Below are 25,062 nucleotides of genomic sequence, written 5' to 3' on the forward strand. Positions count from 1 at the left end.
GAGGTTTAGGGGGTTGAGTGTAACGGAGGCCAACTAGCAGAGTGTGGCTTGGAACGTTAGTAAACCTTCCTCCCCAAGCCTCATACAGTATCGGTAGCGCTAAATTATCACTGGACTGGTCCTTTAGCTCAGCGGTATTGTGCTGTGACTCCCATACCCAAACTGATGCGTTGAAGGTAGAAGGTAGCGGGTTCAAGCTCCGAGTGGCGGACTGTGCAGGAACACCTGAGTTACACACTATCCCGAGGTCAACATAGAGGAGATCATGGAGGAGATCAGTGATGTATGCCAAAGACAGCACTAGGAGAATCCAACGTTCTAGCATAGTGTTTCTCAAATGGGGGTGGTACAGTCCCCCAGGAGGCTTTGGGGAGCCCTAGCTAGGGGGTGCATTGAGAAAGATACAGCTGACCGGGGGTGGTGTTTATTGCCATTGGGGTTCATTAGTTCATTTAATTTTTTAATACTACAGAGGGCGTTGGCAGAGGTCAAGGGGGCGCTGGGAGGCTTATGATGAGGTTCAGGGGGTTGTTTGTTCGACACTGTAAACACTATTCTAGCAGTTTGGTGAACACTGTATGTCACTAGTCACATTTAACTAAAAACAGAAATGTGTGCATTTGTACAATGATTACATTTACAAGTGTTGGATAGATGTGCTTCTCCAGCTGAAACATGGAATCCTACATGAGATCCTACATAAGAGAATGGCATTACATTACATGACACGGCATGACACTTAGCTGATCCAAAGCGACTTATAGATATTTACAGGGGCAGTCCATATTATATAGGCTATCTAACATGCAAGGCTCAGCACCTACAGTTGGTCTGATGGGGGGAAACAAACAGTCATTGAACCAACCAACCTTATTGTTGTTCACTTGAGTTTATTATTCACTGAACAATAAAATATAAGACAGTAGGGCCTAGTTCAGTGGAATATCTGGCAATGCTTCCCAACAGCAACCTGGAAGTTTATAGGAGGTCAGTTCAGTTTGGAAACATTCTGAATCACATGTGGTCTCCATCATGTGACCATCCTTGCCCTGATCCCACAATCTGGTATCCATGATCCCTATGTGCAGATAGTCAGTAGTGACTCCCACACTGTGGGTAAGCAGCCCATGGCAAGCAGTGTTGCTGTTGCCTTGCCAGTGAGGTCCGGCAGAATCATGGACGTCATTCCTATGCAGAGCGCGCTAGTCTGGCCCCTCCCAACTGACGTCTGTATCCAATAAGGGCCAGGTGAGGGAGGGCGCAGATAACTTCTGTGTTTACGTCTGCCATGAGGAGAAGTGGGTCACGAAGTCTTTGGACACCTGAAAGCTACACTGCAGCTGCTCGTGAGCGGACAAGCGTGACTGAACGTGAGAAGCCAACGCTATTCAGGTAAGCAATGGGAGACTACAATCATGGGAAATCGATATAGTCAATATTGTAGTAGCTCAGGTGGATGGAAATGGGCAGTGTATTAATGAAATATCAGATTTAGACCGGCGTGTGTGCGCGCGCGTGCCCTTGCTTACGTTGATTAATTTGTAAAAGTCAAAATACAACAGTTGAAATCAGACTATTACCCTAACTAGGGGCCTACCTATAGCCTATTTATTTGCTGTTTTGTTGATAGTTCTGTAGGCCTACACCACGCTTTGTCCTTGGGCCAAAGTTTTGAAAATGATATTTACACATGCGCATCCGTAAGTAAAGGAACATGTCTGACTATAAATAAGACTGGTTTGAGCTCGTCAATCAGGTGACAAATGTGTTTATGCCAAGCCAAGCAGAGCAGCGGTCAGAATATCCTGCAGGAAGTGTCTAGCGTCAGCAAAATTCGGCAACATCAGTCGCGTGCGTGTGTCTCGTGTGAGCTCGCCCTCTGGTGGGTTGTTGTCCTAGTTTTGGCATCTCTTCATAGATGAGACGATATTGGATGCCATTAAGAACCACTGCATTGAACAGAATGTAGGCTATCGGCATATTCTTCAGTTCATGTCTGGCAGCCATACCTCTATGTTTTGTGTGTGTTGTGCGCAGAAGAAAATATTGATTCTACAGAGTTGGCGTAACATCTTCGAAATCAGGCCAAATAGCGCTTTGAGTAGAACTACACACAGACCAGGATCCAAATAAGATATCAATTAACTTGCACACCTGTGAAGGGTTTCCTTGCCAGGCAAGGCACGGGGTGGATGCGTGTGTGCGCTGGGTCAGGGCTAGCCTAAAGCAAGCAGAAGGTGTATCAGTTACAGCAAGACAGCTTGAACGGCCCTAATCTATGCCACTGCTGTCGCAAGAAGTTCCAAGAAGTGTTTGCCGCCTGCCTGCCAGGCTGGCAGGCAAGTTGGGAGTAAGGGTCACTGGTTATAGCAATTGGTGTATGTGAATGACATACATTTGCCATATTACATTTCACCCATAGCCTACTAATTATTGGGCCCATACTGAATATCAATTATTGTCAATTTAGTTTGTTTACCTATGCACATTTGTTAGTGAATACGGTAGTTAACAGTGAAAAGGCTTTTGTGACACTACACCAGTGTGTGCATGTGTGTTTGTCTGTTGCATAGAATGTGGCATTGAAATCTGTTACTACAAATGGTTAATAACACATGGCAAAGGCCCATAAATAGCCTAGGGACGGATTATTATTCCATGGGCCCCTGGGTCAGAGAACTAGTAAGGCCCCCCTCAATGGGTGCTGCTAGTGTTCAAAACGATTCAGGGATTTAGGTCAGATGTGAGAGTCTATGTTGTTTGGGTATGGAAGGTAGTCCTGTGAGAAAAAAAGAAAGAAAAAATAGCTGTTACAACTGCGATTTTAACGCAATATGAGAATGGAAATATAGACTCTTGGGCCCCTGGGCCTGGGCCCAGTAAGCCCGTGCAGCAATCTTTCCCTGCCCATAAGTCCATTAGGCATTCATCCATCCATATAATATCCTATAATATCTAAATGCCACGGCATGCTATGTCACTATTTAAGCCACTGTTGAAACTAATGTTTGATCTGTGCATGTGCGCTGGCGAGCCCATGCCATGCCACTATTGAAGCTATTCATACTATTGAAGCTGTTCATGTTTGAGTAGTGTGTGTGTGTGTGCGGTCATGTGTGTCTGTGCGTGCCAATTAGGCTACATGCCATGCCACTATTGAAGCTGTTAATGTGTGTGTGTGCGTGCGTGCGTGCGCGCGCGTGACAATATCATATCATGGCACTATTGAAGCTGTTAATGTTTGATCTGTGTGTGCCTTCCTTAGAACATCGTTGCCTCGTCAATTTCAAGAGTACATCTTGACTCCAAGATGCTTCTGGCGAGGAACAATCCCTGAGTTCAACTTCCCTCATCACCCTTCATGATGACGTGACGTCGCCATAGCCTTCTGAGAGAAAACACATCATGGTGAATTCAGAGGTGGGTGATCAAAGGTCATTTATGTCACCACATACGGTTTAGTCAGGTGCATTTGCCAATGGAACTGACTGAAGATTCTCAACTGCAGGTAGAAATGAGACAAATGAGGAGAGAAACTCTGAATGAATGTCTGCTCATTATACCCTGTTTTGGAAATACATTTACCTTATTTGGCATTCCAATAATGCTCATTTAATTGAATTGAGGACAGAGAGAGACATATGCTGCATTCTCTCTCTCTCTCTCTCTCTCTCTCTCTCTCTCTCTCTCTCTCTCTCTCTCTGACTACATCTACACTTCTCTTTCTCTCTGTCTCTGTGGTGGTATTTTAAGCACATGCTTATTTGTAACAGACAAGCCAGCCTAGCCAATCAATGTGGGAGGTTTTGTGTTCTGGCCTATCAGAGATTAGCTGGCTCTTACCCAAGAAGGCCGCTTGGCAGCAGGTTGAGTTACACCTCAGTTGGCCTAGAGTCGTAGGCCTCCTTTTTGGGGAAAGGGTTGTGTGTGTGTGTGTGTATGTGTGTGTGAACGTTTGCTAGCTGAGGTGCGACACACGTGCTTTCTCAAAGTTTGGATTGAGGGATTTTTCCAGTCTCCGCTTTGGAAAATTCCAGAAACAATTTTCATTCGCAAAAATCCCAAGAGCAAGAGCGAGCTGTGTGCGAGGGGAAGAGAAAAGTAGAAGAAACCTAATGTGTTAAGAAGGGGGTAAAGACGTGATAAAGAAGCTGTGAAGTACGTGTGAGCATGAGCATGTCACAGGCTGTCTGTGAAAGATTCTCATTCATTCAGGTCATCTTGGTCAAAAGAGTTTAGTTGTGAGCAACTGGACTTGAACTTGGCGTTTTGACATTTTGGAGCTTGAAATTTGAAGCTCTGAGAAGGAGTCCAGTTGCTTTCAACGAAATTCTTTCAGACTTTCTGTCTGTCTTCTGCCATAATTGTATGTCTTGAGGCCATTGTCAATGTGTATCAATCTCTGTCTAGTTGTCATTGCTTCCACTCACTGTCTCAGTTTGGGGGCCTCTGCTTTTTTCCTTTTCACGTTTGCTTTGTTTCTGCCATTACGCATATAACCACATACAGTAACTCAGTGGCTCCCAAACTTTTCCTGATGTGACCTCATTTTGGACCTAAGAATATTTTCAGGATCCCCCCCCCATCCCCATATTTCCAACGCCATCTTTTTGTTGTTGCTAAAAGTTAATATATTTGTTAACCATACAAGTGAATTGAATTACTGACCTTTTTATTGAATTATGTTAGCTGTTAACCTGTGGATTTCCTCTCATGATGGAATGCTTGACATGTCTCTAGTCAAAGTCAAAAGTAGTTTTATTATGAATTTCTGCATATGTAATAAGTATGAAGGAATTGAAATTTCTCAATGCACGTGTAGACAAAGATAGGGCAATCATTAACTTGCAAGACAACATGTAAGGCATTGTGTTCTTATCTGTCCCAAATGTAACATCCTTATAATAAGTAGCGTTATGTCTGACCCCTACGGTAACGATGTAACGTAATAGTGTTGAAATATTACACAATGTAATCATGTATTTGTCAGTAGATTTGTAAGAGAGTAGAACATCAGAGTAGCTCTACCCATCTCTACAGTAATGATGTAATGTGATTATAAAAAAATGGTATGGGCTTTTATGCCTTTATTTCACAGGATAGTATGAGATGATGACAGAAAGCAATTTAAGAGAGAGAGTGGGGGGGATCTTGAAATGGTCTTGGAACGTGGGTACCGTCGTAAGCAGTCAATGTCCCAATCTTTTGAGCCACTGCAGGGTCAATGTAATGTTTTTAATATGTTGTTTATCTGTATTGATCTCTGCATAGATTTACGAGTCAGCCTCTGAGTCTGAGTACCAGGCGGTGGCCCTGCCCATCTCTGCGGTGATGCCGCTGGTGGTGCCCGTCCTAGGGGAGTCCTACTGCCGATGCCCCACCCAGACTGAGGTGACCCATGACCCTGCCACTGGAGCCCCCCTCCTGGACTGCGGATGTGGAGAAGAAGACCAAAGTGAGTGTCTGAGCATGTTGTAGTAGTTTTCCAAAGTATGTGTGTGTGTGTGTGTGCATGCGTGCATGCATGTGTGTGTTTGTGTGTGTCGCCCTACCTCTACATGTGGAGTGTGTGTGTATGAGTATGTGCTTTATTTGTATGATTTATTTGAATGTGTGCGCGCGCATATATACTATATGTACAGGCATACTGTGTTGTTGGAATGGGCAGGAAGACTAATGATTTTTAAACAAGTCTCATTTGTGTGCGTGTGTGTCTGTGCGTGCGTGTGCTTCGTGCAGCTTGCGATTGGGTATGGGACGAGGCCTGCAAGTCGTCCTCCACGTATCTGAGCTGCTCTGACCGGAAAGTGAGTTTTCACATGGAGTACAGCTGTGGAACGGCCGCCATCCGCGGAAACCAGGAGCTCGCAGACGGACAGCACTTTTGGGAGATCAAGATGACATCACCAGTGTATGGAACAGATATGGTAGGAACGATAATCAAAGTCTACGTGCATTTGATTTTAAAGTCCCTACATAACAAGCAAAATGTAGAGGGTTGAAATTGTGTTTCACTAGTAGACACCAACATTCACAGACACAATTCACAATTGCTTTTGCTTCATGTTTTATGCAACCTTGTTGGGTCTTAATTGTCTGTGTGTGTGTGTGTGTGTGTGTGTGTGTGGTTAGATGGTGGGTGTAGGCACATCAGAGGTGAATCTAGACCAGTTCAGGCACAGCTTCTGCAGTCTGCTTGGCACAGATGGAGACAGTTGGGGTCTTTCATACACAGGTAAGGCCTAAAAAGTCTTAAATGCTGGTGTACATGTGAGAAAAAAGGACTGGAATATTTACTAAACACCTTAAACACTATTCTGTATACCGATGATCTGTTCCAAAGTTGCTACTTTTAAGTTGTGAATACATTCCATCTTTAATTTTCATATACTGTACTTGATGTATTACAATATTGTTTGTTAAACGTGTGATTTATAGTACAGTATATGTACTGAGATGGGTTTTTTTTTCATAAATACTGCAGTCATACTGCATGTAATGGTGGGGTGGCGTCCGCGCCAATGTATTATCCTGTGCGTATCGCTCGGTGCGTAATTCCAAGAGCAGTATGATAAAGGGAAGAAAGGAGTCGCACACTGGAGCTGGATGCAGAATCAAAAAATGTATTAAACAAAGCCGAAAAAATGTAAATAAAACCGACAGACAGGGGACAAACGTTTCGGGTCTAGCCCTTCATCAGTGTTCCCAGTGTTCCCGAAACGTTTGTCCCCTGTCTGTCGGTTTTATTTACATTTTTTCGGCTTTGTTTAATACATTTTTTGTCATACTGCATGTGTCATGATTGTATAATCTCTTTTTGACATCCTGCCAGTTCTGTTTCCAAGGAAGCATACAGTAGTTCTACATGGTGTTGTTAGGTCTTACTGTTTCACCATCTGATCAGGAAAGTCTGGGCTGAATTTGTCGGAATAGCCAACTGTATACTGTGCATAGCCTGCATAGAACGTGTGTCATGCATAGCCAACCTAGTTTCTGTTTGTAGTGTATTTCATTGGGGACTGTACTGTACTATTCAAACAGAAATCGTCATGAGCCATACCAAGACTTTGCCTCAGGCCAATTTATCTCACAGTCCCCTGGCAGATGGTTAAACGCTGTTCCTCCCGTACAGTGTTATGTAGGTGAATGGAACCATTGGAAGCAGGTTGTCTGCAAATGGCGAAATAGACTTAACTGTACATGAGCTAGTTGAGAGAAGACACAGTTGAGGACACGGTGGAAAACAGATGGTGATGAGGCAACTAAGTCCTCCTAGTTGGGCAGCATGGGGAGTGGAGAGACACGGGAGACAGATGGATGGGACAGAGGAAACCGTGAAGCATGCGAAGACTGCTGAGCAATACTGACCTACTAAGCAAAAAGGCAGTTTAACCGCACAGAGCTCCAAACTGAGTGAAATGATTTAAAAATAACCCTGTAGTAATGTGTAGCATCTTAGTGCAAATGGGGTTGCCGAATGGCCTATTCACTATTTGTTGAAAATACTCCATTACACTCCAAATAACAGATTAGGACGTAGCCATTGCAATGTTGGTTACAGTAAGGTTATTACATAGGAGTTTTAAGTAGTTTTGGGTAGATTATTGACATGTGGCAGTTTTGTTTACTTTATATTATGTTTTTTGTTTTTTTTTGAAGATCAATCATTTTATTTAATTTTATACTTTGATATGTATGTCATTATAGTCACAGTAACTCACTGTCGACAACAATGCAGTTACTGTCTTTTTGAATTATAGGGCAGAATAGAATGAGGGGCACAGCAGGACTGCTGGTCTCAGATACAACTACCCCGCTTTGGAATGCAGTCAGTTAATGAGAGGGGATTAGAGGAGTGGATGCATGGGCCTTAAACAAAGCATGCCAACACACAGTAGCATACTGTATATTATTGGATGTCAGAGGTCAAAGCATCCATTTCTCTTCCTTATTATTTCTGTCAGACTCTCTTAGCATGTGTCAAATTACATTACATTTTTACATTTACAATAGGTTCCCCCACCGCCATCGCAAAGCACCAAAGAGACATCAGCAGCAGCATAGTACGTTTATGAAGGAAAGCAAAAGCATGTGTTGTTGCACATGTACAGTACGTAACTACAAGTATGTATGGACATATTGACTCAGTGTATTGTGGTTGTGGATTGCGTACTGTAGGTCTTCTGCATCACAAAGGAGCAAAGGTGACCTTCTCGCCACGCTTTGGCCAGGGATCAATCATTGGGGTCCACCTGGACAACTGGCATGGAACCCTGACCTTTTACAAGAACCGAAGATGCATTGGTAAGAAATCAGTGGAAATTCATGCATTTGTTTGTCTATCATAGCACAGACCTTTCTCAAGTACTTTAAAGTTGATTTTCATAGAAATGCCAAACACATTGGCTTGTATGGAGGATCTTCATTTTGAATTGAGGCTCAGATGTGAAAAGCATTTTATGACACAGATAATTGGATCAACGTTATTATGATGCATGAATGAAACTCATAATAAGCAATTAATGAAGAAAAATATATAAGCAATTAATGAAGAAATTACCTATCAGATACCTCTGTGAAAAGCATCCTATGAAATTAGTTTCCTGTTCTGTTCTTTCCTTCTAAATGCCTTGCTCTGCCTAGTCTGTGCTATGTGTGTATTTTTGCAGGTGTGGCAGCTCGCCAGTTGCAGAACAAGTGCCTGTACCCGGTGGCAGAGTAGTATAAAGTAGCGGTAGAAGTGCTCTTACAGATGTAATTACAACACTAGTAGTATGATATTACAAAGTTGAAACCATGTAATACCATACCACTTGTGCTGTAATTACATCTGTAAGAGGACTTCTATTGTATAAAACTCTGCCCGATGGGTACAGAGTAGTGCTGTCCTGTCACGCATATCTTCTAGTCCCAACTGACTTACCATATCTGCTGTGTCTTTGTGCTGTGTGTGTGTGTATTATTCCAGGTGTGGCGGCTCGCCAGCTCCAGAACAAGCGCCTGTACCCGATGGTGTGCTCCACGGCAGCCAAGAGCAGTATGAAGATGATCCGCTCCTGCTCTGTGCCCACCTCTTTGCAGTATCTGTGCTGCGACCGGCTGCGCCAGCACATGCCGCCTAACGTAGACGTGCTCAGTGTGCTCCCCTTGCCGCCGGGCCTGCGCCGGCTCCTGCGCTCCCGCCTGGGCTGGGTGCTCAGCCTCAACCAGTCCAGCTCCGCCAGTGACACCGACTCGGATACTGACGAGCACGCAGAAGACAGCGAGTGCTGCTCCAGCTCTGACTCGGAGTATGTGGATGCTCTGGAGTCACCCAGCGTGGATCTGGTGGAGACCAGAACCCCAGTGGCCCTTCAGGAAATCAGAGTGGACCTTCTGGAACCCAGGGTGAACCTTCTGGAAGGCAGAGTGGATCTTCAGGATGTCCGAGTAGACATTCTGGAACCCAGAGTTGATCTTCTGGAAGGCAGACCCAGAGTGGATCTTCGGGAATCTATGGTGGACCTTCGGGGATCTAGACTGGACCTTCGAGAATCTCGAGTGGATCTTCGGGAGCTCAGAATGGACCTTCGCTCGTCCGCTGCTGACGTTCACGTGCCGGCATTGGGTGCTGCTGCGGCGGCATCTCTGCCCCCGTTGCTGTGCCCCTCCTGCCTACCGTCCTTCCCCCTGCTGCCTGACTTCAGCGGGGGTCACCAGAGCGAGGCTGCCACCTCCGACAGTGACACCGACAGCTGTGCCTCCGACCCTGAGACATGCCAGAGAAAACGCTGCAGGTGGACATGAGGATACTGTCTCCTGATAAGAACTTCACTGAGACATGCACGTGCGCGCACAGACAGACACAGGCACAGACACAGACACGCAACATACCTCCTTTCCTATGCAGACTAATCCAACATATGCAACTCAGTCTCTCAGTCATGCGATCTTCATTCACGTACACTCTGACTGGATAGACTGGTTGTTTGTATGATGATTGTTTTACCTGTAGTGTTCAATGATATTAGGCCTGGAATACAGCTGCTGTGGTGTGCATTAGTCAGGCCAAGAGCAATACAATATCGTTTCTGAGCTCCCGAAAAATCAGGAACTCCTTCCACTTTGTCGGGAAGCATACAACCATTAGCAAACCAAGGGAGGAAGGTCAACCATGCTGTTTGGTCAGACCCAGTCTTGAAGAGATTTGAAAGTCAATGATAATCAAGCTAGTGTGCATGGGTGGTGTTATTTTTTTAATGAACACTGAGCACATTTGTGCACAAAAGTCCTTTTGAAGAATCATAATATGCATTAACATGTCTTTTTTTTCACTGCGCTCTAACTTATATTTGCAATCACACAGTGATCATCTGCAGAAATAGAACACCTGCTCTTTTTTAAGTATTTTTTGGGGGGCTTTTCGGCCTTTATTATTATTATGGGACAGTAGAGATTAGATAGGACATGGTTGGGAGAGAGAGATGGGGCAGGCTCGGGAAATGACCCCGGCCGGACTCGAACCGGGGTCCGCGTGGGCAATGTAAGCCCAAATATGGGGGACTTAGCGCACTGCATCACAGGGTCCCCAGTGCACCTTATGCTCTATGTGAGGTTAGGTTAGCTCATTCGTTTTATTCCCTCAAGATCACCAGTTTTTCTCTTCCAAAATTGGTCTAGAGATCTGTGTTTCGCCCTCTTCCGTTCACCATATCACATTATTCACTGTCCGATTTTCCTGACATAAAAAGGGACAATATCTTGGGAGGTGCTGGATTAATGATTGGTCTTAAAGCATCACAGCTCTCCACAGTACCTCTAATTTTAGTGTCTTATGATTTTTCTCTGTGTGAATTGATCTCTTGAGGCCAAATAGTGTTTGCCAGCCAAGTGCTGCTGGTAGGTGACTTTTTTCATATGTATTTGCAAAAGCTTTCCATCTCTTTTATTTGAACTTTTGTGCTTTTTGGGGTGTGTGTGGGTGATTTATGTAGTGCTGGTAATTCTGTGTGTGTTGCATAACTTTTGTACTCAGTGTGATTTTTCTACATTCTGAAAGAGAATGGAATTAAAGGACAATTCAAGATCTAAAAAAAACTTTATTGCCATAATGCCTTGATTCAAAATATCATATACACTGTTCAGTTTGTTAATTACATATTCAACACATTACATATTCAAATGTATCATTAATTCCTTACAAAATATTCACAAACTTCCAACAAGTTTTACAAAAATCATAAAATAATACTTGGTAACATAGTAACATAGATCAAACTTCCTTAAAACTCTTTCTTCTCAACACCCACAGCAACTCCAAGTTTTCTCAGTGAGTGACTTCAGTCCAGCACCAAATCAGGATTCTCTGAAGTGAGAACGCGATAAATGCGAGACGAAAACTCGGGGCCGATGCGTCTGTCCTTCACATTGCCTTTCACCATCAGATCAGCCAGCAGGCCACGCCTCTCTTTTTCAGAGTCCAACTTTTTATAGGCCTGGGGAAACATTTTAACGAGAGCCATTATTTAACCAAGTAACGATAACAAGTCCAGGCCTACACACATGACGTTAGACATGGAGGACAATATAGCCATCGTATAGTGTGTTGAGTACTAGGTGTAGTCATATCTGTCCAACAAAGCCTAAGTGCAGCAGCTACAAATTTGTCAAAAATGAGTTAAGGCTGAAAATGGGCTCCTCTGTCTTCTGACAAAACCTCTTGGCCCAACGGTGTCCCATTTTGGATTAATTATCACCACTGTTGTAATTGCTGTTTGGTTGGCCAGTATCAAAACTCTGAAGGGATTTACTTTGTTTCAGTGTTACTGGATTTATCCTTTGCAGGGTGGTACTGTACATGTGGTTGTATTAGTGCAGGGGTGGGGAACCTATCTCCCTTGAGTCTGTCTTATCCGGCACCCGATATAATTTTAATAGTATGCAGTTTCGCATGAAATATAATATGTTGTTTTGTAGAGAAATCTCAGAAATTACATTTGCAAATTGAAACGTAGGTTCTGGAACCGGAACCGAAACCGAAAAATTCTGATCGGTACTCAGCCCTATTTGCAATACAATTAAGTTATATTTTCAGGGGACCTAGTGAAGGTGAGGTGTGTTGAATAGGTGGCCGCCTTCAGTATAGGCCCAAAGTGCTGGTTTGTGTTCATAGTACAGCCCTTGGAGGACTTAAGAAATATATTTTTATATATACCGGTATATATATATATATATATATATATATATATATACACACACACATGTATGTATGTATGTATGTATGTATGTATGTATTTATTTATTTATTTATTTTTTAAGTGGCCCCTCGAATGAAAAGGGTTGCCCACTCCTGTGACGACCAGTGAGGGTTTTTTGGTACCTGCAGCAGTAGGTGGGGAGATGGGTATGCGGCAGTCACAGCTGCGGCCACGGCGGGACTGACACGGTTCAACTGCTGGATCTGCCGGCTCCAGACCTCCGCCAGCCCTTTGCCATCGCGTTCCACACGCGCGCCGGCCGCCCAGGCACCGTCTACGCAGAAGCCCAAATCTGTGCACTCCGTCATGGCTCTGTGAGTACCCACATAAGCAAATGCTTGCAAACATTCAGTACAAGCACCACAGATACACTCAGAAACATACGCACAAGTACGTACAAAACAGTGCAATACAAAAAAGCAAATGCAGTTTGAACATCCCAATATTGCAAACTTTATTTACGTATTACTTTCCTCACAACTATTTTCCATCAACTTTAATTTGTTGTACACTGTTGTTATAGTACACAGGCTTAATGTACATGTAATGATTCTGATTCTGGCAGGTCTACTGTGAAGAGGCTTCAGTGTTGTTGTTAGGAACACCTGTGCTTGTTTTGCCATTGTCTGCCACTTGGCTGCTGTGGCGAAGGCCTTGGACTATTTTACAGGAGTGAATGAGGACAGATAAAGAGGACATTGACTGTGCAGTGTGCGCAAGTGTCTTTTTGTGTTTGTGTGTGTATGTGTGTGTGTGTGTTGCACTTACTTAAATGGCCGCTTGGATAGAGCCTTTGTGTAGGTGCACACCTGTTCCGTGACCTCCTTCCAGTTGTACAGGAAGTGGACAAACACACTCTTGTAGAGCTGCAGGTACACCAGCACCTGGACATAACCATTCAAGAGCAACATGAGAAAAAAACTTTTTTTTTCACACAACTATGAATAAAACAAAACCTGAAAGAATAGTACAATTTCATGTGTGTGTGAAGAGGTTGAGAGTGAAGAGACATTGGCTTCAGAAAGTAATATCTGATTGTGTTCGTTTTCTGTACTTTATTTTCTGTCTATATTATATATCTTGTGTGTGTGTGTGTGTGTGTGTGTGTGTGTGTGTGTGTGTGTGTGTGTGTGTGTGTGTGTGTGTGTGTGTGTGTGTGTGTGTGTGTGTGTGTGTGTGTGTGTGTGTGTTTTTAGATATCTCACCTCCTCTATCTCCATATCCCCCATGCCTAACTGAGAACGCAGGTTGCCATGGGAGTGATACCAAGAGCCATGCCTGACACACAGATACAGGACAAACACATATCACAAAAAAAACACATCAACACATCACAGATCCATACAGCCCACAGATCCATAGAAGAATTTTTTGTTAATTTTCCCCATAGGAACAGAATTGTCTCATCGCAACTGTAGGGAAAAAAGTCAGCTATTCATCCTGTCAATTTGCGGGGTTACAGTTCACAGCTGAAAACTAGTCTAGCAATTTAATACAGATGGCCACTTACTTGCGGTGCTTACTAGCGCCCATCACCAACATGGTGACAACCGACCCTGTGTGTGCATTCAAGTGGTCCGTTAGGGCAGTCAACAGAGGTGACATCTCATGCCGACTAGAGTCTCCTTTCAAAATCTACAAAAACACAAACACATTTTAGGTGTGTGTGTGTGTGTGTGTGTGTGTGTGTGCGTCCGTGCGTTTGTGTGTGTGTGAACACTTTGACCTCACTAGCTTGGGTCATTAACCAGCTTCTGGTGTGTGGACCCATGTCACAGCAGTTAAAACTAATAGACAGCAAAGGAAAACCCTGTGTGGTTAGCAATGTTCTCACTGTTATCAGGCGTGACTTCTTTGCTTCCCAGTGAGGAAAACTGCTACATGAGTGTACTTCCATAGAATTCCATACTGTACTTCCATAGCATTCCATACACACGAGTGTATTTCCATAGTATTCCATAAGAATATTACTTGAAGTATGTGTGCATATTGCATAATACTGTTCATAGTGGTGCACCAAGAGGCGTAAGGCCTATGGCAGTATCTTCCACTGGATCCCTGCACATAATATTGCAGGCATGCTTGGGTCATTTGTTTGGAAGAGGAAAATGTGCTTTCACAGACAACATTTAATAGCAGTGTTAATAAAACTGAGATAACCAGTTGTAGCACTGCATCATACCTGTTTAACGGACAGGACTATGCCCAGGAACTCGTCAAGAGTGATGACCATCAGGATCTGATCTTCTTCAGTCTCTCCATCGCCCTCCTCCTAGCAGACAGACAGGATGGCCCATGTTGAATCAGCACGTGATGCATTGACAGTTTTCCTCCCATTATTATTGGTTTGTACAGCATATTGATACTCATAGGAGCCAAAACACCCCAATAACAATGAAAACGTTGAACTGAACCCTGTTTTGTATGAATGGTCTACTCTATAAAATAAATTTGACTTGACTCTTAAACAATGACCTCAATAAGTTAGCAGATGTCTGGTATGGAAATAGATTATCCTGTTTCCCCTACAGCCGTCATATTGACCATGCATCTGGCACTGTGTGCCAAGACCATGTTAGGTAGGCCTACCTGAGATAAGCTCCTTGTCCATGTGATGCTGTGAGTCAGGGAGTGAGGCTCTATTCGCATCTTCCATTCCAGTTCCGACAGCTGTTCCGTCAACACGTCCGAGTTTCCATCCTGCAGTAAAACTAACATACGTATGCTGCATATGTCACTGTGCTATTTTAAAATCCAAGAGCACACCTTTGAACCCGTAAGCCGTGGGCTAATCTAATGGTATATCTACCTGGATGTATTTGTACGGTTAGACACTTGATGTAGTTTTCAGGTCGATAACTTTTTAGACGTTCCGCAGCCTCCTTTCTCTTTTTCTGTTCTTGCTTCTGTTCCTCCTTCTTTTTCTCTCGCTCTTTCTTGGCCTTTTCTCTCTCTGCTCTTTTCTCCTCTGCTTTGGCACGATCAGCCTCTACCTCTTCCCGATTCCGACGTTTCTTTCCAGGACTCGGGGAGTTATAAATGTTTTCTTGGCGGGTCGGAGGTTGCAGAAGAGCGTCCTCATCAACGTCGTCTTCCTCTTCTGATACCACGATTACGTGAGGTCGTTTCCCAAGACCCGACGTTTTGCTAACTTCAGGGATGCACAATGCGTTATCCTGCTTCTCATTTATGTGACTGAATAACTGCTTTGGACGAGTGTCCACATCATTTTCTGACTCAGAATCGGATAATTCCCAGGTGTAGACTTTTTTGGAAGACATGAGCAACCTCTGCTGTGCTAGCCAGCTCTCTTTACAAGTTAAACTGTATCGGGTACAATCTGTGCCAAACGTTAAAGGCTGGCATCGATTTTGCACTACTTGTGAGTAAAGTAATTAAGGTTTTGGGTCGGAATCATACCACAATGCTTTAAAAATAATACACCGGGCACCGGTGCGGAGAGGTCCCCCTTGAATTTTGAAACAAAACGCATGATTCAGCGTCTACGGTACGGGTAGGCACGAGGGACAAAACACGCCAGAGGTCCTTAGCGTTCTAGAAAATGATTGAAAATTACAATGTATCAAATTGGGTTATTGTGAATAGGACAGTCAGCACTTTGTAACGATTTCGCACGTGTGACAGCTGTGTGCAGGTGACCTGGTGTCCAGACTGCATTTGGATTAGTACATTGCAGCACACCATATGACGCCTTGACACGACGTAAGTCGAAATGTAATCCTTGAATCAGTTAGCCTACAGTGAGGCTACTCCAAGATTTTTTTCAGGCATGGAAACTAGGTTATCAAACTGTTTGTAGCCTAAAATTATAATGGTGTTACTAGCCTATAGGTCAATAATAATAATAATAATAATAATAATAATAATAATAACAATAGGCTTAATAACAACAACAAAAATGCTAATAGGCTACTAATAATAATAGCCTAATAATAATAATAATAATAATAATAATAATAATACTCACTAATTAATGCATTTAATGAATAATTCACTAGGCTACATAAATAAAACAAAGGATGGTGGTCCAACAATTATGTTGCAGCCAAGATGTAGGCTATGTCAGTAACATTGAACCCCTACAACATGATTGGCATGACATGACCACCACCTTAGGGAGGCTCTTTGAAGTTGCAGCCTACTACAGAGCGTATAGTTTTGTTGCACCACTGTTGATTGCCCAAAGCCTACTCCATATGCTGACCCATGCGATAAAGTCCTGTCACGTGATGTCATGTTGACGTCGGGGCACGAGTGCGGTAGTTCTTCTGGGTAATGTTTTTAAACGATCTTCAAATCATGTGGAGAGGTTTTCCTATGGCCATGTCCTTTCCGAACCGTTTGAGTATTGAATGACACAACAGACTGTAGCCAGTATGGCGAGCTGCACATAAACAAAACGAGAACTCTTCAATCTCTGTTTTTGTGTGCAGTGATTTTAGACAGGATGGCGGAGCCGGCTGAGCAAGGTAAGCTTCAATTGAATATGTTGTTCCATTACATTGCATGCGTTGTTTTCTCGCGTTTGGAACGCGCATTTTACATGCTGTCTTATCCAGTTACATGTTTAATGTGAACAAAGCATTGTCCAAACGCCACACATCATGTTGTGTTTTGCAGCATATTACCGCTTTGTGGTACTGTTTTTCAACTGCATGCTGACTTTCGGCTCCTACTTCTGCTTCGACATTCCAAGTGTATTGCAAGATCAGTTTCAGGGGGTGAGTTCCTGGCCAGTAGCCTACTTCCACAGCCTGGCTCTGTGTTTTTGATTGGCGATTTTTGATGCTGGCTCTTTTATGTACTTTGCAGATCATAAGTTCTTACTCCTAGTCCTTGTTTTTATTTTATTCCACCAAGGCAGGCAGACATGCATCTCTCTCTCTCTCTCTCTCTCTCTCTCTCTCTCTCTCTCTCTCTCTCTCTCTCTCTCTCTCTCTCTCTCTCTCTCTCTCTAGCATTGAGGTATAAAGTGTTTGGAACATTAGAACATGTATGTCTTCCCTCGTATTATGTGTCATCTCTTCATTAAAAACAGAACCTGACCTGCCCAAACACTACTGTCACCAATGGCACGTCACCAACAGAAGTGTGTGTGGAAGGTTTAGGAATGACCCCACAGGAGTACAACCTTCTTTATGCAATCTATGCTTGGACGTTAGTATCAGAACCATGGTGCACAAACAGACAAATAATTACAATTATAATAATGATTAAAAGAATGACTTTCAATTGAACGGTTGTCATAAGCTCTCTTCTGTTCCCATAGGAATGCGGTGGTGGTGATCATGGCTGGCTTCCTCATTGACAAGCTGGGGAATCGCTGTAAGTGTGTGTGTGGGTGATGTAATGGTTGAATTGAGGATTTTCTATCCATGTGTCAGCTTTTTTCCCCTTGATCACGTGAAGTTTCTTAGTGATAAGTGTGCCACAGTGACGTGGTGTGTCTGGTCTTAAAGCTGACAGCGCTGTTTCTCTGTCTTTTTGCAGTCGGAGTGTTCCTCTTCTCTTTCTTGACTGTGCTGGGCTCGGCCATCTTTGCGCTGGGGTCTCACTTCAAAGGCTCCCCGGCTCTCCTGCCCCTCATGCTCACGGGCCGCCTGCTCTTTGGCTCGGGAAACGGCTCCCTCACCAGTAAGTAAGACCGTCCCCTCGGCTGCTTTACCACCTGTCGTACCACCTGTCGTGAGTCCAGAACTCTCCCCCATCCTTCTCCATGACTGAGATACCCTGAGCATGGTACGGTCCTGCCGCACTGCTCCCTTGGGGCGCTTTTGGGGGCTGCCCCTTTTTACGGGTGAGGCATAAATGCAATTTGGTTGTGCACTGTGTGCTGTGTCACAATGACAATGGGAGTTGGAGTTTCCCAGGTGGGTTTTCACATAACTTTCAAAACCAGTCCAGACCAGCAACACAATTGGTACACCATGGGATCAATATATTTCTCTGTAATTCACCACTAAAACCAGTTCAGACCAGCAGAACAATGGGTACACCATGGGATCAATACATTCCTCCGTCCTTGTGTTCGCCATTCCTTGTTTCCTCTGTTTACGCACCTCCTCCTGTGGAGGATGCAATGGACGATGGAAGGAAAACATAAACTACATATAAACGGCAACATGAGGTCAGACGAAGCAACTTGAGGCGGGGTATTGATTTGTAGGCTACTCCATGTTCCACTCCATGTGGTAGTGCAAACGGATGCTTAACTTCTCAATGGACTAAGCACAGTCTTGTAAGACAATTGAAAAAATGAAAAATATATCCAATTCATACAATCATTCAAATGTCATACCTGGCTACAGGTGTTACAAGTAGCCTCTTACCGCAGATGGACCTGTCGACGGGCCTATTCACTCTTTGCTGAAAGAACTCAACTACATGACAATACAGTCTTAAGTAACCAATTAAGACTTGGTCATTACCATTTTGATGACAATAAGGTTATAAAAAAACAAATTAAGAGTTTGATTGCAACATTATGTGACATTTTTTGCATTTTATTATTGGCATTGACTTTTCAGACGTCCCATCATCTATGTTTGAATTCTTGCCATTCAAATATTCTGAGAACATATTTTTAAGCCTATATTAATATGCATTTTGCAATGCAATGTCCAATACAAAAATGCCAATTTCTCAAAAAGTTCCAAAGTGGATATACGTCATTTTGCAACAAAGCTCTTCAAATATGAATGCAGGAAGCATTGCACTGTATGCCACCGTCCTCCTGAACTGGCATTGATCACATTTGAAAAGCTGGGGTATTACTAGTATGGCTAGTCACTGTGTTACTAGTTATGTTTGGATCTGACTGTCATGTGTGTTTGTTGCCCATCTCAGTTGTGCAGAACCGTATAACCGCATTCTGGTTCCGAGGGAAGGAGCTGGCCTTGGCATTCGGACTGACCTTGGCCTTCTCAAGACTGGGCTCGGTTCTGAACTTCTTTCTCACACAGCGATTTGAGGCCCAGTTTGGCATGCAGTGGACTCTCTGGGGAGGTAAGAGGGAATGTCACTCATCAGTACTGGCCCTGGCCCTTCCTTTGCGATTACAATTCGAGAGGTAATAATAAGATTCATAATGATTCAATCCAATTATATGATGCATTGCAATGCATTACATTTCTACAGAAAGCAAGGGAAATTTTTCATCAGTCATGAGGCAATACAAGTCAGATACTGAACAACATTTTATTTGCATTGCAATGCATTGTCGAATCGATTACTGTTGACACCACTAGTAGTTACCAGTGTTTTAAACGTTTGTGTTTTAAATTCTTTCTCTCTCTGGTTGTGTGTGTGTGTGTGTGTGTGTGTGTGTGTGTGTGTGTGTCTGCACGTGCGCGTGTACGTGCGGCACAGGTACTCTCTTGTGCGTGCTGGGTTTCTTCTCTGCCGTGACTGTGAGTGTTCTGGATAAGGTGGGCATGAAGCAGCTGGGGCTGGATGGGGTCATACAGGAAGCGTCGCGCAAAGTGGTGAGTACCGCTGGAGAAGCCATGGAAAAAACAGTGGGGTGGCAAAAAAATATCGCCATGGCGACAACAATAACGGTTACCAGCTAACTAACTACTGGAGTTGGATGGAGAAAAATGAGTGTAAGGTGGTTGTACTGAAATTGTGAAATCAATTCTGAATCTCTCTCTCTCTCTCTCTCTCTCGAAGAGGGTGCAAGATGTCAAGTTACTGTCTCTACGTTACTGGCTGCTGGTGCTGACCATAATGTTCTTTTACAACGGCATCTTCCCATTCATAGCCGATGCCAGGTAGGTAGACACACACACACACACACACACACACACACACACACACACACACACACACACACGCATATATATAACACCTCCAGGGGTCTAAATTAACTGTTTCTCCATCACCAGCCAAAATGGCTAGAAGATGTATCTTACTAGCCAAACAAATACTGACGAATGGGTCAAAGTGGCTTGTAGGTTTGTCTTTTCTACCAGCCAAACTGAAATTTCACTGGCTGGTGCTAATTAAGAGCCCTAACAGTGAGCGTCTTTATCTTTACACTTACACTGTCATCCTCCTTCAGCATGGGAGTATGCTTCTGCAATAAAATCGAGATTTATTTACTTTTTTATTTTATTAACAGATCTTAACTAGGAGTTACCAATATTTATAGAGGGCACTGTGCATGCAAAAACACTATCTGAAATTATAAAAATCATCATTGTTCACCTTGACATGATATGTGTTTGGATGTGCTGCAGCAAGTTTATCCAGGACAAATACGACGGCTATGACCAGAAGGAGGCAGCCTACATCGCTGGAGCCGTCTATGACAGCTCCCTGGTGCTCTCTGCCACTGTGGGCATTCTCATTGTGAGTGCACCTACACACAGCAATAAAAACGTACAGGGTATATGTCATACAGTCTTGAGACTACAAGGTTGTGAATTGAGTAACCTTTGAGCCCTTTTTTGGGTGAAAATTCTTCCATCTATCCTTTGCCTAGTGCAGTGTTTCCCAACCTTTTTTGACTCGCGTACCCCCTAAGCGTTTTTGTTGTACCATGAGTACCCCTCATCTCATGCTCTCTATATATTCCTTTATCCCAGTATGACTATACTCTATTCAATTGTCATGATTACATTTTTTCGCATACCCCCTGAGGTGTGCTCGCGTACCCCTAGTGGTACACGTACCCCTGGTTGGGAAACACTGGCCTAGTGCACGTAACACAGTGGATTTCACTTATTAGCCCAAATATCTGTATAATTTCTGTCTCTCTCTCTCTCTCTCTCTCTCAGGATTACATTGGTATGAGGGGCGTGTTTGCTGTCTTGTGTGCGCTCCTCACTCTGCCTGTGTTTGGTCTGCTGGCCTTCACCTTTGTGCCTCCTCTAATCTGCACTATTTGGCTGGGAGTCACCTACTCTTTTGCTGCGGTGAGAGACTGGACATATTGTGCATATTATTGAATTATTATTATTGAAAATGTAGCATGTAAAATTGTAAAAAAAAAAAAAAACAAAAAAAAAACAGTACATTAACTTATTATACCTGTATGTGATATGATTATGATGTGATCAATTTGTATTATTGTATATTATGTACGATTTCTATATGCTTTTCACATAAGAAAACAACTAGTGGACAACAAGGTTATTTATGAACTTACGTATGTCTAACTTTTATTCACTATCTATTAATCCAAGTAATGTAAAATGCGACTTTTTTTGTTTTGTTTTAGGCAAGCATGTGGCCCTCCATCCCTCTAGTGGTTCCTCAGGCGACCCTCGGGACAGCCATGGGCCTGGCTACGTCTGTACAGATGGTTGGCATCGGAGTCTCCAACCTAGTGGTCGGACAGATCCTGGGCACCAAGTCGAGGTAGAGTGAATGCAGACATGCATCCGCAGAAAAAATTGAGAGACCAGACCACTTCCAATTTTTCAGTTTTGTGTGCGTGTGCGTGCGTGCGTGTGTGCAAATAGTAAAGAGTAAGATCTAGTTTGTTTTATAAAAATAATAATAATCGCTTCGCTTAATACTGTACATGCATTGTCGCTTCATACATGAATTGGTTTTAAGATGATCTTGTATGTAATGCTGATTTAATGGAAGGATCAATAATCCTCTTTCCACATGTGTCTGTAATATTTCTTTTTCAATTGTGTATGTGTATGTGTTTAGTGATTCTAAGATCCCCCTGTGGCGCTGGCAGAGGATGATGATCTTCATGTTGGCCAACACCATCAGCTGTATTGTCACGGCAACAGCACTCAACTTTGTGGACCATCGACAGGTGGGTGGGCAGAGTTATTCAATTCATGTTATTTCCTCAGCACGTTTAAGCACAACACAGTTGGCCCTAAAGATCCTCTGAAACAGAGAAAGGAGCTTGAACATGTAGGGTGTAGTATGTAATGAGGAAGACATAATGGGAAGCCCTTGGCCTATGGGGGTGGTCTTTCGATCAGGAGCTTGTTGGTTCGAATCCCACCCTTACCATTAGGATTCAGCATGTGTGTGTCCCGACACCTTCATGACCACAGTGCCTTTGTACAAGGCACCTAACCACACATTGCTCCAGGGATTGTAACCGATGGAGAACAGAAAAATAGTGGAGGACCTATCAAGTAGGGCTTCACGATTATGGAAAAAAATCATAATCACGATTATTTTGGTCAAAATCATAATCACGATTATTAATCACGATTATTGATTTTTGCTGATTTTTTGGAAAATTATAACAAGATGAAATATAACCAAGAATGAATTACATACGGGATGAGCAAAATAAAATGAATTGTAATAATTATGTAAAGGCAATAGCATGAAACTCAAGTGGACAGATTTCTGGCCAGAAACACCATGCTGTCAGTATGTTCTGACTTCAAGGACGCTCTCAAAAGTAGGTCACTATTGCCACGATTAAATCACGATTAAAATCGTGAGTTCGATTTTACTATTTTATCACGATTTTGATTATTTTTCGATTAATTGTGCAGCCCTACTATCAAGTGTAGTGCAGGTTAGTACCCATGATTAGAGGTAAGTAGAGTTGGTTACGTATGTTATGCAGGGAAGCTCTCTCGGAAGAGATGAGTATTCACTAGCTTCTTGGGGGTTGAAAGGATGACCCTGCTTTTGTAGAAACTGGTAGCTTATTCCACCATTGAGGGACAATGATAGGAAATGTAATGTAATGTAACGAGTGATGATCAACCTGGATTAATTGATGATAAAGCACAATCCACATTCACAATCCACATTTTATGTATCCAATTCAGCCAGGTGATCACCTTGACAGGTAAAACCAGGGCATTTGGAATATGTGGCTCGGCATCACAACTAATGAATCTAGGTTGCCAATCACTGAATATTGTAGTGTACAAAGTGAAAAAAACATTGAGGTAGATGTAAGGAGAAAGAGAGGAGAGGAGCTGTAATGGTAGTGTGTGTGTGTGTGTGTGGTTTTTCTTTCTGATCTCCTCGCTCCATGCATCGCCTCTATATTTAGTCCCACCACCATCAGCATGGCAGTGTGGGTGGCAGGCAGGCAGGCAGGCACGCAGGCGGTGTTTGTTGTTGGCCCTGAACTTTGCCAACTGTCCTTTTTACATAAGTCCGCCTCACAATGGAAGTTTGCTCCGAGCTGTTGCCAGGCAACGTCCACACATGGAGCTAATATGGAGATTTTTTTTTTCCCCTTTCTTTTTTGAATGTACCCTCACCCTGTTGCGTGTGTGTGTGTGTGTGTGTGTGTGTGTGTGTGTGTGTGTGTGTGTGTGTGTGTGTGTGTGTGTGTGTGTGTGTGTGTGTGTGTGTGTGTGTGTGTGTGTGTAGGGGGGCACACTGAACAAAACTACTAAGAGGTCCGTGGCCGCCGCCGCTGGTCCACCGCCTGCGTCTGACAGAGAGCCGCTAGTGGGGGAGGAAGAGGAGGTGGAGGAGGAGGGGGAAGGAGCTGTGACGGACAGACAGGAGGAAGAGGAGTGACCTGACGTCACCATCATCCATTAACCAGAACCTCAGATTTCCTTTCAATATATTTTTCAGTGGATAGAAATGCCTATTTCTATTTCAAACATTTGCCTTAACTTTGTGTTCTATATCTAAATTCTCTATCTGCCCTTTTCTCAGCTTTTTTAAAACTCTTCATCAGCTATAAATGCAAGAGGAGGACGTCTCCCTCAGCCATTGACTGGACTTTGATGTACCTCTATTTGCAGTCTCTAGTTGTGACATGTATCTCTCCTCTTCTTCCATCAGTCCATTATATATCTCCATTTGTTTGCACTTCCTCCTCAGTATCTACATTCTTCCTCTGTCTTCTTGTCATCTTGCCTTTAACCCTCACAACAGGTATTGAAAGGCGTGCTGTAAAGGAAGGTTTCTTAATCTATCTTTTTTTATCTGCCTTTTCTCTGCTTTGTCTTTAACTCTTTTGATCATTTCTAATTCTAAATGTATGTTAAGTGAGATTTCGGTATCAAAGTTCTTCATACTGCCTTTTCCTCAGCTTTATCTTCAGATGTCTTCAGTATTTTTTAAATGCATGCAAGGGGGATTTCTGTTTCCAAATTCCTCATTTGCCCTTTTCTCAGCTTTTATCTTTTAACTCTCTTCATTATTTTTAAAGGTATGTAAAGGGAGATTGGTTCTTGTGTCATCATCAGATATGAGCAGTAATGCAATCCAGTGTATTCAGCTGGATAAAGGGACTGTTTTTGTTACCTCTCGCTGTGTGAGGCTGGCTGAAAATGTGTGGGGCCGGTCAGTCGGTCAATGACATTGGCCAAGTTCAATGCACTGCAGTGTATGGACTGTTGCTTAACAACACGAGGTACTTTTTTGTTGCCTCGATCCTATTAAATCATGGTCTTTATATTTAAAGAACGTGTGTGACACAGCGAGATGGCAGCGAGTCATTTAAGTGTTCTTAAAGGTTTTGTAAAGTGTGTGTGTGTGTGTGTGTGTGTGTGTGTGTGTGTGTGTGTGTGTGTGTGTGTGTGTGTGTGTGTGTGTGTGTGTGTGTGTGTGTGTGCGTGCGTGCGTGCGCGCGTGCGTGCGTGCGTGCGTGTGTATTCAGGGATGTATCAGTATGCATTGTAGAAGCAAGATTTTTACTGCTTGTAAAATTGTTAAAATAAACAAAAGACCCATTGTTATTAGTCTGCTTAATTGTTTTGATTAATCAGGTAGGTCTACTGTTCTGACAAATGTGGTATCTTCTGACTTTGCGTGTTCACTCAGGGAACTTGATATGTGATAATGCGTGAAACAACATGGCATTTACTTCATACATTAACTTTCTTTGTCCTAAAAA

General features: G+C 43.2%; 3 protein-coding genes across 4 annotated transcripts; 2 read left to right on the forward strand and 1 right to left on the reverse strand.

Moving 5' to 3' along the window:
- Nucleotides 1-1,162: 1,162 nt before the first annotated feature.
- Nucleotides 1,163-10,543, forward strand: spsb3b (splA/ryanodine receptor domain and SOCS box containing 3b). Of its 2 annotated transcripts, XM_063221872.1 has the most exons (7): nucleotides 1,163-1,392; nucleotides 3,266-3,420; nucleotides 5,272-5,455; nucleotides 5,740-5,927; nucleotides 6,133-6,235; nucleotides 8,179-8,304; nucleotides 8,969-10,543. In XM_063221872.1, exons 2-7 carry the CDS (start codon nucleotides 3,406-3,408, stop codon nucleotides 9,784-9,786), a joined length of 1,434 nt encoding a protein of 477 aa, XP_063077942.1. In that variant the 5' UTR covers nucleotides 1,163-1,392; nucleotides 3,266-3,405; the 3' UTR covers nucleotides 9,787-10,543. The 2 variants fall into 2 exon arrangements, with proteins under 2 accessions (XP_063077942.1, XP_063077943.1); XM_063221873.1 differs by lacking the exons at nucleotides 1,163-1,392; nucleotides 3,266-3,420 and adding an exon at nucleotides 3,972-4,158.
- Nucleotides 10,544-11,058: 515 nt separating this feature from the next.
- Nucleotides 11,059-15,740, reverse strand: LOC134467893 (probable crossover junction endonuclease EME2). The gene is made up of 8 exons (XM_063221874.1): nucleotides 15,046-15,740; nucleotides 14,826-14,947; nucleotides 14,419-14,508; nucleotides 13,747-13,871; nucleotides 13,442-13,514; nucleotides 13,005-13,120; nucleotides 12,359-12,548; nucleotides 11,059-11,474 (listed from the first exon to the last, which is right to left on the reverse strand). Exons 1-8 carry the CDS (start codon nucleotides 15,515-15,517, stop codon nucleotides 11,319-11,321), a joined length of 1,344 nt encoding a protein of 447 aa, XP_063077944.1. The 5' UTR covers nucleotides 15,518-15,740; the 3' UTR covers nucleotides 11,059-11,318.
- Nucleotides 15,741-16,298: 558 nt separating this feature from the next.
- On the forward strand, nucleotides 16,299-24,755 carry mfsd1l (major facilitator superfamily domain containing 1-like). The gene is made up of 13 exons (XM_063221181.1): nucleotides 16,299-16,726; nucleotides 16,878-16,978; nucleotides 17,296-17,414; nucleotides 17,527-17,582; nucleotides 17,748-17,891; nucleotides 19,104-19,262; nucleotides 19,626-19,741; nucleotides 19,929-20,029; nucleotides 20,498-20,609; nucleotides 21,038-21,175; nucleotides 21,481-21,620; nucleotides 21,924-22,035; nucleotides 23,580-24,755. The coding sequence occupies exons 1-13, from the start codon at nucleotides 16,705-16,707 to the stop codon at nucleotides 23,730-23,732; spliced, it is 1,473 nt and encodes a 490-aa protein (XP_063077251.1). The 5' UTR covers nucleotides 16,299-16,704; the 3' UTR covers nucleotides 23,733-24,755.
- Nucleotides 24,756-25,062: the final 307 nt, after the last annotated feature.

The sequence above is a fragment of the Engraulis encrasicolus genome, chromosome 17, assembly GCF_034702125.1.
Source record: "Engraulis encrasicolus isolate BLACKSEA-1 chromosome 17, IST_EnEncr_1.0, whole genome shotgun sequence".
In the NCBI taxonomy this organism is placed as follows: Eukaryota; Metazoa; Chordata; class Actinopteri; order Clupeiformes; family Engraulidae; genus Engraulis; species Engraulis encrasicolus.

Coding starts and splice junctions, on each gene's coding strand:
- LOC134467893 (XM_063221874.1), bottom strand. CDS start 15,517: ATGTCTTCCAAAAAAGTCTACACCTGGGAATTATCCGATTCTGAGTCA. Junction 14,509..14,825: donor GGACAAGGAGCTTATCTCAG/GTAGGCCTACCT, acceptor TCTGTCTGCTAG/GAGGAGGGCGATGGAGAGAC. Junction 13,121..13,441: donor GGGATATGGAGATAGAGGAG/GTGAGATATCTA, acceptor GGTTATGTCCAG/GTGCTGGTGTACCTGCAGCT.
- spsb3b (XM_063221872.1), top strand. Junction 5,456..5,739: donor ATGTGGAGAAGAAGACCAAA/GTGAGTGTCTGA, acceptor TGCTTCGTGCAG/CTTGCGATTGGGTATGGGAC. Junction 6,236..8,178: donor TTGGGGTCTTTCATACACAG/GTAAGGCCTAAA, acceptor TGCGTACTGTAG/GTCTTCTGCATCACAAAGGA.
- mfsd1l (XM_063221181.1), top strand. CDS start 16,705: ATGGCGGAGCCGGCTGAGCAAG. Junction 16,979..17,295: donor TGCAAGATCAGTTTCAGGGG/GTGAGTTCCTGG, acceptor CATTAAAAACAG/AACCTGACCTGCCCAAACAC. Junction 20,030..20,497: donor CCATTCATAGCCGATGCCAG/GTAGGTAGACAC, acceptor GATGTGCTGCAG/CAAGTTTATCCAGGACAAAT.